The 11757-nt window shown below is 45.1% G+C and overlaps 1 protein-coding gene across 1 annotated transcript in view; it reads left to right on the forward strand.

Moving 5' to 3' along the window:
* Positions 1-11757, forward strand: part of lrrc4ba (leucine rich repeat containing 4Ba) — a 34551-nt gene that overhangs the window by 16910 nt on the left and 5884 nt on the right. The window contains exon 2 of the mRNA XM_056408081.1: positions 9869-10414. Coding sequence (XP_056264056.1) covers positions 10169-10414 — 246 coding nt within the window. The 5' untranslated portion in view covers positions 9869-10168. The remainder of the gene's footprint in view (positions 1-9868; positions 10415-11757) is intronic.

The raw sequence follows: 11757 nt of genomic DNA on the forward strand, positions 1-11757 counted from the left end.
TTGGCGCTCCGTGGTCAAATGCAGTTCACTGGAGGGGCCGGGGCCTCTTTGGAAATTAGAATCCCTTCAAGAAATGATGATTGAGCTGATGTGGTATTTAGAGGACATTTGTCTGCCGGTCAAATGACTTTCAAATAATGAGCAATCTGAAAACGTCCATATCTCACGCTATTTACTGGTGGCGACTGCAAATATGTTTTTTTATTTTGCAGGTCCCAGATCACTGTCGACGGCAACAAAAAAACCTGTTGTTGTTTTAATGAGTTGCAAAGCTTTGATTGGCCTTTTTGTTCCATCATTAAATGAGCCACCGTGATCCGACTGGATGTTGCAGTGGGGACGCGTCGCCTTCAGCTCTCCTCCTAACGGCTCACAGATGTTCCATAACTACCTGCTACATTTCTGATTCGTCGAAAAAATGACAAACACATTGCATTTCTTGTGACTGCTTCATAATAAAAGTCAACTTGAGTTTTCACAGTTTAATGCTTTTAATGTGAAGCTGCAGCAGGAGGAAATGTTCCTTTTGCATTCGTCGTCCCTCATTACCGAGTCCTTAAACCTGTAAATGTATAAATCAGTGGGCCACAGGCTCAATCCCAATGGGGTTACCTCATTTGGCGATTACCTAGTGACTAAACGGACATTTACGTCAATAAAACCTGTGAGATTGGATCACATCGTGGCTGTTTGTCGTGGTCTTCCTTACCTGGCTGTGAGGTTCCCCTTAGCTCGACTGAGCTTTAAAGTCACACTAATGGTTTTCTTACTAATGAAAAGTTTAAATATATTCAGATTTCGGTTCTATGACATCGAATTTTATTGTTTAGGTCCATTCTCACAGTTCTCATACATAGCATGCTTTTCCATCGTGGCAGCTTCTTCTTTTTCCAACAATTAACTGATTTAGCAGCTAAAGAGCCCGTTATTTAAAACAGCGCTAACAGCAAGAACAGTGGTAACAGTGCTAACAGCACTAGCACACAAAACAGAGCTAAAGGAGAATAAATCGTGTTCTTACATTCGCCATGTGGCCAGAAACGACTCCGAACGAACAAACCCGTTGCTCCACGTCGACGTACACGTGTGAGTAACCGTTACTCATGTCAACTCATATGCTGATAACAAATCCATCCGCTTGTTTTCATTGTGCCCACATTCACTGCGGGTTAATGTTTGTTTTCAGACTGAACTTCCATCATTTTCATGGTAAATCCATCCCTCCTATTCCTCCCACAGTGTATTAAACGGCATTGACCTCGCAGTCAGTGCACCATCGTGATAAGCACCCAGAAATGGATCGAAGAATGGAAATCAAGAGAATATCCACAAATGATCCTGTGTTTGACACGAGAAATTCACTCTTCCCGAGATGCTCCGCCCCCTAGCGACGCCTCGGGTGCCAAGACTGTGTCGGTTTGTGAGGAGACAGGCGCTCGTCGCTGTTGGCATTCGTACTGAAGTGAGAAGAGAACCAGGCAGGAGGTGGATCTGGGTTATTACTCTTGCCCCCCCTACACTAACTCGCTGCCAGTCGGAGCCAATTAGACCACAAGCATTGTTCCTATTTACTGACTTCTTGTGGGCTGCAAAGGCTTTTTCGGAATTGTCTTTTTTTGTTATCGCTATCTGTTATGTTGTCTGATATTAATGCGGTTTAGATTGAAGGAGGCAATTTCACTCTGAATAAGGTTTTATTCAGGCTGGGAAAGTCTTTGAAACAGCAGTTAGAGTAGAACACGGGGCACTAAAAGTGTGTGCCAAAACAAATGATCATATTAAAACAATCTAACTGCTTTCTGGGGGATCTGATCACGGAATTCAGCCCAGATTAAGAGCTTCAGATGGTGTCGTTGATCAATATTGATTGTGTCCATCATATCAGACATGGATCAATGCTTGCTGAATTTGAATGAGAAGTAAATTGATTAAATTGATTCGGTAAATTGACAGAATCAGCAGCTTCCATGAAACATACCACGTCCTGCAGGTTCACAGAATCAGCAGATAAATGTCGGTAAACGTGCTTTCTGCCGTTCGGGACAGAATCTGTCTTTGGTTATTGTTTCCAGTGACTTCCTTGTCTCAGTAATTGGGGTGTGTGAGAGCAGCGCTGTCTTAAAGCCTCACAGGTACAACTCTTGTTTGCCGAGATGTCACCGCGACCAGGAAAGGTCACGGCTCTATTCCCACCGCACACGACCGACGTGATGAGCTTTTCCCTTCTTATTTGTCCTCTCATTGAGCTGCCATCTTGGGGTGTGCCGAGTCATTATCGATGTGCAGACAAGACACCGGGGAGAAGAACACTCTCCCGTCTGTTCGACTCAACGCTTGTCCGACCGTCGGCACATGGTCCTGGTAATCTGAGCGCCGCTCGTTCTTTGGCTCTCTTCGAAGGCGGTCGCTTTTTCTCTCCCTCTCCTCCCCATGACCTTCCCTCCCCTGCTTGGCTTCTCTCGTCATGTCTTGTCTTGTTTTATACTTGAGAGACTCTCTCCTCATCGCTCTTCGAACTAAAAACCATGGACCGATCAACTGATCATCTGATCAACTGGTCTCTCAACGCACTGACACCGCCTTCTCGACGAAGCTTGGGTTCGGGAACCTGCCCGTCCTGCCGGGATGTTGCAGCTGGTTACACGATGGACGTGTCGTGTGTCTAGCAGCCCTTTCCGTGGAGGACGTAGATGACATCTACCTATTCGGAACTATGATTACAGGATTTCTGCTGTTTGGATTTGGCGTTGCCCTGGTTTATCGGAAAATTAAGGAAACGGGGACAGCCGTTAAAAACCCCCTAAGGCTGCCCGACGAAATTGGATCGATTTGAATTTTTATGGGAGGAAAGTGGTGGAATAGCAGGTGCGAAAATTGGATGTAGCTGCTGGAAGACCAAACAATCCCAATCTTATCTGCTTTCGGCTCCCTCAACCAGAACGGGCCTCGGTCAAGGCCGTTACTGGAACAACAACTCCCCTGAAGATCGCTGAAGTGAGAACCTCTCTCATTCCCTTCCCCCTATCCACAGACACCTGTGGTTGTTTTCTCCCAGGACCTTTCAAGGCTATCTCCATGGCAACGACCATCTTGCGGACTGAGAACTTTGTCTGTTGTGGCCTGGGGGAGGACGACATACCAGAACACGCACACGAACTTTCAATAATACTGATTGCATTCACTACCCTCCCCATCCCACGCCTTCGCCTGCTTTTTACCCCAGTGTGACCGGACGGGCTGTGGCGCTGCTGAGTTGGCGCCGGACCGGCTGGCTGCTTGTCGGTGCTGGTTACCTTCTGCCCCCAATGGATGGGCTTAGATCACCCATTTGTTGGATTACCTCCCCTCCCCCCTTCCTACTCGCTGCAAGTTATGTCTAAATGTATGTGCTTATGTGCTAAGGTGTTTTTTTCCTGCTCCACACTGTACCTCTCGGGCATAGTCGGGGGGTTGGTGTTTTTTCTCGCCTTCTTCTTCCCTCATGTTATGCTGTAATCTTTCATCCACCCTTTCTTGTAATTTCGATGCTTTTGTACCTGTACTCTGGCAAACGACAAATAAATATATCATCATCATCATCATCATCATCATCATCATCATCATATTCGTGAGAGAGGTTTCAATCTCACCATCTGTCAGCATGCTCGGTTGACCGTTGGCTTATTCGGCTTCTTTGCCTTCTTTCTTCTGGAGGGTAGAATCATCGAAACTCAATTACCCAACCTTTAGAGGCGGACACAAATCCTTATGAACTAAAACTCACAGGAGGATACATCATTGCAGCTCGGATCAAACACATAACGAGGGCCTTTTAACCTCTTCAACCCCACGGAGCCGCTGGCAAGTCAAGCACACGGGCCAACCGAGCTCGGATGCACAGAACTAGAATTCCTGTCAAGATCCCCCCCCCCCAAAATCTAATATGTCAGACTGAATAACACTGAGGTGCTGTATGTGCATGTGATGCTCGTATCTAGAATTTCTCATTTGATGGAATCGTGCAGCTTTAAAAATGGTCTTGAATTTTAATATTTTACACAACAGAGACTACACAGTCCAACAGTGTGTGACACGTGTTTTATTCAACTTTAAAACTACTCTTTGAGCTCAAGGGAAATTTGAGTTCCAGGAACATTCTGGGTTGACGATGAAATGAGGGGGGGGGGGGGGGGGGATAAACGTGAATTATATTATTTACAGGTCCATCCCAGTAGTTTTGCATGTTTTATCCCACACCATTTTTCAAGCCAATCCTACCGCTTTAGAAATTTAAAAGTTCCAAGAATCCATCGGTGCCCATCTATGTCTGTAGAAAAGTTATCAGCGGTGCACCCTGGAAAGTCGTTTGAGTTACAGCACTGCAGTGAGGAGACGCAGTGCAGCCTTTAAAAAAAAAAACAATCTAACTTGAATGTAACGGGTTAAAAATGAATGCAGACATGATGTTCACTGTGATGGAATACACATTTTCGTACAATAATTGAAAGATAATGCATGCCATGAGCCGTGCCTTGAAGTGCCTTTAAGTGCACGTGAGCGTGTCTCATGCGGCAGTTACAGCTCATAACGCTGCCCGACCTCCGGTTCCCCAACCGGCAAACACCGGGACCATTGTTAGCACTGTTTGCACTGTTCGTGCTGTTAGCGCTGTTAGCTTCTGGCGGACTTAGCCGCTTCATGTTCAGTGTCTTTGACTTGAGTTTCGACTTTCCTCCTTCAGCAGACGAATGTGTAAACAGACTTCTAGTGCCCAACTCTGCACACACATCTTTTTGCACAGTGAAGCTCAGATATCCAAGTGTCAGTGAAGTGAATTATGTCAACTCATATCACCTTTCTTTTGTACTTATTGGAATCCAAACCAAGTCATTTGTGTGCCCGGTTATAACCAAAGTCCAAACGTCAACCGTAGTGTTGTCACGTCACGCATCAGATCTTTTTTCTTCAACACTCATTTTTAAGAGTTTGGAAGGCACGGAACAAAAATGTTGTCCTGTCAATAAAATCAAAAAACACTTTCATATGTTTTTGTTTATTGTGCAAGACAAGATTGAGAATATAGATTGCCAGGGTCTTAAAGTAGCTAAAACTTTCAAACACGCTGGGAACTGCCATTTCATTTCAATGTGTCCATTTCTCCATTGCTTTTTCATCAGTTTATTTGCCTTCTTTGTTGCCACTGACTCATCTCTCAGAGGAGAGATGACCCTGACCTTTGCGATGATGATTTGCGGTTGCTTGTCATTTGTGGCGACACACAGGACACATTAAAGTGTATTCACCTTCACTGTAAATCAATTAGGACCACGGCAGCATCATCACGGTCCGAGCTAAAACTGTAATGTCGACTGGGTGTTGATGTCATTCACACTCGTGTTTTCTCCGTGCCATTTGGTATGTGAGTGTGTATAGGGTGCTAATGAGAGAGGGGAGTGGGGGCGGAGGAAAGGGGTGCGTGTGGAATTGGAGGGATACAGCTGGACAGAGTCGGAGACTGTGGTGAATGAGTAACCATGGTAACTCTGTCGGCTAAGATTTAAATGCAGAGAGAGCGAGAGCGAAAGGGGTAAAGGAAGTGTGTGTTTGTGGGCAGTGGAAAGAGAATGAGGAAGGGTTAAGGGTTAATATGCATCGTTGTAGCGGGGTCATCTTTCATCAATTGGCGAGGTCACTGCAGCGTTCACTGGACACCACCGAGCGGCGTGCAGGGCGGGGAATGGAGGCCCAGGAAGTAAGTAGTAGTGGCGAGGAGGGAGGTGCAGAGAGGAGGAGAAAGTTCCTACTTTTAGAGAAGATGGGAGATATCAGGGGAGATGGAGAACGGAAGAAGAGCGATTGGATAACGGAGGGAGAGTGACAGGTCGGCTCCACCTCGCCTCCACCTCGTCTCCACCTCGCCTCCACCTCGCCTCCACCTCGCCTCCAAACATCTGAGCTACCATCTTCACCTCAGCGTCCACCGGCATCCTTCTCTTTTTATTTCTGTTGGCACCTTTCGACTCTGCTCAGACGCTGCCGACCTGAAATAGCTCTGGCACTTAGCTGGTGAGAAGAAGACAAAAAGGTGGCTGGAAATTAAAATACATAAAAAGGTGACAGTTGATCCAGAAATAACACGAGAGTGGCTCTTCATCCGTCAGGCCGCTGTCTCGCTGGAATACAGATGAGGAGCAGGTACAGGGCAGCACCAGCTGATGCCTGTTGCAACGTTGCCTGATGGTGTTGCAGTTGCCTGATGGTGTTGCAGTTGCCTGGTGTTGCAGTTGCCTGATGGTGTTGCAGTTGTCTGGTGTTGCAGTTGCCTGGTGTTGCAGTTGCCTGATGGTGTTGCAGTTGTCTGGTGTTGCAGTTGTCTGGTGTTGCAGTTGCCTGATGGTGTTGCAGTTGTCTGATGGTGTTGCAGTTGTCTGGTGTTGCAGTTGCCTGATGGTGTTGCAGTTGTCTGGTGTTGCAGTTGCCTAGTGTTGCAGTTGCCTGATGGTGTTGCAGTTGTCTGGTGTTGCAGTTGCCTGGTGTTGCAGTTGCCTGATGGTGTTGCAGTTGTCTGATGTTGCAGTTGCCTGATGGTGTTGCAGTTGTCTGATGGTGTTGCAGTTGTCTGGTGTTGCAGTTGCCTGATGGTGTTGCAGTTGTCTGGTGTTGCAGTTGCCTGGTGTTGCAGTTGCCTGATGGTGTTGCAGTTGTCTGGTGTTGCAGTTGCCTGATGGTGTTGCAGTTGTCTGATGGTGTTGCAGTTGTCTGGTGTTGCAGTTGCCTGATGGTGTTGCAGTTGTCTGATGGTGTTGCAGTTGTCTGGTGTTGCAGTTGCCTGATGGTGTTGCAGTTGTCTGGTGTTGCAGTTGCCTGGTGTTGCAGTTGCCTGATGGTGTTGCAGTTGTCTGGTGTTGCAGTTGCCTGGTGTTGCAGTTGCCTGATGGTGTTGCAGTTGTCTGATGTTGCAGTTGCCTGATGGTGTTGCAGTTGTCTGGTGTTGCAGTTGCCTGATGGTGTTGCAGTTGTCTGGTGTTGCAGTTGCCTGATGGTGTTGCAGTTGTCTGATGTTGCAGTTGCCTGATGGTGTTGCAGTTGTCTGGTGTTGCAGTTGCCTGACGGTGTTGCAGTTGCCTGATGGTGTTGCAGTTGCCTGACGGTGTTGCAGTTGCCATCCCATTACACTGGTGTTCTGTCTGATCAGAAATGCTGCTGCCGATATGATTTATCATTGTGTCATTGAACTACTGCGTTCGCATTATTGATCAATCTCGCCCACACCCACCCAGCCCCACCTCTCTCTCTCTCTCTCTCTTCTTCCTTTACATCTCCACCTGTTTCATATTCCTCCCTCTGTATTGTCTTCTGCCTCAGTCGCTCTCTGCTTTATATGCGTCCCTATGTTGTCATTCCCCTCCCTCCATCTCTGTCTGTTTTATATTCATCTCTCCATTGAGCCCCCTCCCTTCCTCCTCTCATTTTCTTTCTCCCTCTCCCCCCCCCCTCTCTCTCTCTCTCTCACTGAGCGAGAGATTATTAATATTCATGGTTCTCTTCTTCTCTCCCTCCCTATCTTCCATCTCTTCTACTTTAAAAAAAAAATCTTTCTTTTACTACTGTTCTCTGTTCTGCTCTTCCCACTATTTATACCTCTCTCTGGGTCTTTATCCCTCATCATCCCTTTCACTCAACCTTCCCTCCATCTGTCTCCATCTCCATCTCTTTCTTTCTCCGGCCCGCTCTCTGCAGCTGTTCAGCATTCATCTATTACTGTAGTGTTGATAATTCCATTCTCCGCCTGCAGCCATACAGTCATCTATCAGATTAATAATCCTGCTCCCCTTCTCATTCTACGTCTCTCTTCCTCCCCTTGTCCCACCCCGTCCCACCTCGTCTCCTTTCCTACTGTGCCAAGTGAGGATGCTCAGCGTGTCGAATGGGTTTGCATGTCAACGTCCCATCATTACAACCATCATCATTAATAACCGTATCTAGATTGCTGGATGCCCTCATTAAGGTTATTCAGGTGTAAACAACCTGCAGAGAGAGAGAGACTCTGTGCCTCTCAAGGCCGGTGGAGCCTAACTAGAGCCGGTCATCTATTATGGTTAATGTAGACGCCGCCTTTCACCACCATTCTCCAGCCTCCAGTGGTCAGCATCTTAGTCCAGCCGTGTCTATATATGCTGCTGCTCACTGCATCTCAGTCCGTATCGTATTGTTTTTAATGTTCGGGACTCGCTTTGATGAGTATAAGTTTAGTTAAAGTTGCTTAGAGTAGCAAGTTCAAACATGACTATGTCATTGTCTTATTCATTGTTATAAGTTGGTATAATGGTTTTATTCATGCTGTGATTGAAAACATTTTTTTTGTAATTTTTTATATTGACTGTCACTGTTTTATGTTGTATTGTCTGACACTTTGTGTAATGTGCTGCTGCTGCTGTCTTGGCCAGGACTCTCTTGTAAAGGAGATTTTTAATCTCAATGAGGCATTTCCTGGTTAAATACATTTTAAATACAATTTAAATAAATAATTAATGTTCACAAATGAGACGATTGCTGAGATGACTTGAAGCTTAAATTTTAAGCTAGAGGTTTTATTAATGCTTCGTAAAATAATAAATAAGATGTCCCGTTCTTTCACAACTTCATCTGCCATGGCCAGAATAAAAGAAAACTTTGTAAACAGGGAGTTGTAGTTTTAAACCTTATTTAAACAATGGGTTTCCTCACTAGTGCATTTCTCGACCAAACATTTTTTTTTTTCATTCATGAAGACAATACGCTCTGTGGTTCATATTAGGAATGTTTTTTTTAGATCACAACCATGACTTTTAATGATGATCTTTCTTTTCATATACAGTGCATGTAGAGATCATTGTGTTGTGTGCATCAGTCTACACACGTGCTAATTCCTTTATTTTTCGTTGGTTAGTTAGTGGCTGTAACAATAGCACGATTTAGAGAAAATGTATCTGTTATTTTGATAATGAATTAATCACTAAATGCTATGAACCTTTTCTTTGTGTCCTTTATAATGCAATTATTATTATTATCATTAGTAGTTGGAGTATTATTATTATTATTTAAGTGATTTAAATGAAGGTATTAGATATGTTCTTATCAAAGCTTTACAAATGCGGTGCTTATTTCTGTCATATCATAGAAATCAGCTCCTGGCAGCACTTCTAGTTTATTTGTTGAATTGTTAGATTAATTTTGTCATGTTTCTATTAAATGAGGTCACTATATGTTTCTTAGTTTTTGTTACTGGGACTCCAGGATCAGTTATTTCTCTCATCTAAGTAGCTTCGGGAGGGCATTTTGTCGCCTATATGATTAACCGATTAATTTAGAAAGAATTATAATGAACATATTCCTTATTTCCGCCCTAAACTCAGTGCAAAGTTCCAATTAAAAATCTGCATTGAGAAAACTAAAGCTAAATGTGTGATGGAGCTCATTTGTTTCACAACAGTGCTACCAATGTTTCAACAATGAATGTCTCTCTGATTTATTCACGTTTGTATGATAAATACAGCGCTGTAAAGAAAACCATGTTGACCTATTTTTGATTCCATGTTTCCATATTTCTGTCTGTACCATCTCCGCGAATCATTAATTACAGAAATCGTCTTCCACCTGCCCTGGGTGGAAGGATTTGATTTCTGACAAAATGTCTGCTCGTGGATTATGTGGGATTTGATGAGCAGGGACACAGGAGTTCTAATGCTCCTCAAATATCGTTTTGACAATCCCTCCGATGATAAGCGACATACTGTAGATGTCTACCTAATATTTGTTCTATTCATTCTGTCTCGGCGGAAACGCGAAGCTCAGTCTGTGTTCTATCTTTAATACCTGCTCTCTCTCTCTCTCTCTTGTTCCTCCACAGTAACTCCTGGGTTCTTCTCACTTCACAAAAAGCCTCACTCAAATCCCCAGACGACGCGAGGAAGAAGGGAATAACATCTGTTCATCTGCATTTTTCTATGTTCAAAGAACAAGAGGAAAAAGAGATCCGGAGATCGACAGAGGACGAAAGACATCTCAGAGGATGCAGAATTAGAAAGAACAAATTGCGTCTGGCGGACCGAAGGGATCTAGAACACACACCTTTTCTCTCAAATCCACCAGCGTGGAGTCACCTCACCTGCACCTTCGGATTAAAGAGCAGGGTCATGTCCCAGTTGCCATGCGCCTCGCCACGCTGACCTGCCTCCCCGGCCCTTCCCCCTTCCTCTTTCTATTGGCCCAGCTGCTAGTGCGGCTCCTCCTCCCTGGGCCGGAGTTGGTGGGAGCCGCCTCCTCCTGCCCCTCCATGTGCACCTGCTCCAACCAGGCCAGCCGAGTCATCTGCACCAGGCAAAACCTGGAGGATGTGCCGGAAAGCATATCCGTCAACACGCGATACCTCAACCTGCAGGAGAACTCCATGCAGGTGAATATTGGCTCCGAGGAAGTCACTCAACAGGTCAAATCATGTCAAGTCAGCGTTTTTTTTTTTTTTTGTGAACTGCTGGTTGTTCTTCATTTAATCGTTTTTTAATTACAAACAGAAACACATGTTCAGCACATGGCCTGTTGACACGTCTTAATTCGCTTATTGATTGTCTCCTGTTTCCGTTGGTGCCATTGAAAAAGTCACCGAAGAGATCACAGAGCGCACGAACGACAACGACAGAGAGATGTACGTTACGCGTCCTTAACGCTCGCGTCAGCATCTTTTGGAGGTCTTTTTCAGAGGGATGCTTCGCCTCGGAAGCCGGTTGGGGATGCTGGGATTAACTTGTCCATGCAGGTTTTCTCTGGGAATCTTGAGTCCTCAGAAAAAGACAGAAACGTAAACGACGATAATGGTAAAAAATAAAATTTAAAAAAGAGGCACTTATGCCTCCGTTGAAGTGAGGGAATATTTTATGAGTTGAAAGCTAGGCATATTTCCATGACACCGTGCTGCCTTTTGTATGCATTACCAATTTATCTATCATCCATAGACAGCGTTATGTGGCTTTCCGGCTGCAAGGGGAAATCATTTAACCACAAAACATCGATACAAAACACATGAATCTCTACACGTATAAACAGAGTGGCTTGATTTGCTGCAGCGGTTGAAGTAATTGGATCCATCGCCATGTTGCTGACAGCGCTTTGTTCTTTTGTGATTTAACGTTCATTTACAACACATTTTATCTCCTCTAATGAAAAGCAACAAGTATCCTAAACATTGTTGAAATTGTTCAGTGCATCTCTCAGTCTGATGTCCTCTATTCCTCAGAGAAAACAACTTATTATTTGACGTCAACGTCGCATAAATGGGACATTGTGCCACATAATTGGGTATGTGAGGTTTTACGCCACGCTGTTCACATGAAAGACAAATCAGAGAAATAAAAACGGTATTCGTTGCATTTCGTTTGTTTTTTTTCAGCCGAGAAATTCCGATTGGGTTCGCTGTATCCTGCAGCCCCACTTGAAATGATTAAAAATCTAAAAATGCTTTAACACCTGAAGGCATCCTAGATTCTCTGGCTTATTTTTTCCTTCACTGAGTACCCTGAGAGTAAAGCCTTGACAGCTCCCACCCCCACTCAACACATCCACCCCTCCCTCCCTCTCCCCCTGCCATCACCCCCACCGGCTCCTGCTCTACATACAGAAGAGGCGGTGGCCTGAATCCAGGAGCCTCCGAGGGCCCCGCAGAGGGCTCTGGCCGCACATATCTCAAACAAGAGATTTGAGGGGCTTGGAGTCGCGCTCACTCGCGGTGTATCAGAAAAATGC

The sequence above is a fragment of the Pseudoliparis swirei genome, chromosome 23 (genome assembly GCF_029220125.1).
Source record: "Pseudoliparis swirei isolate HS2019 ecotype Mariana Trench chromosome 23, NWPU_hadal_v1, whole genome shotgun sequence".
Taxonomy (NCBI): domain Eukaryota; kingdom Metazoa; phylum Chordata; class Actinopteri; order Perciformes; family Liparidae; genus Pseudoliparis; species Pseudoliparis swirei.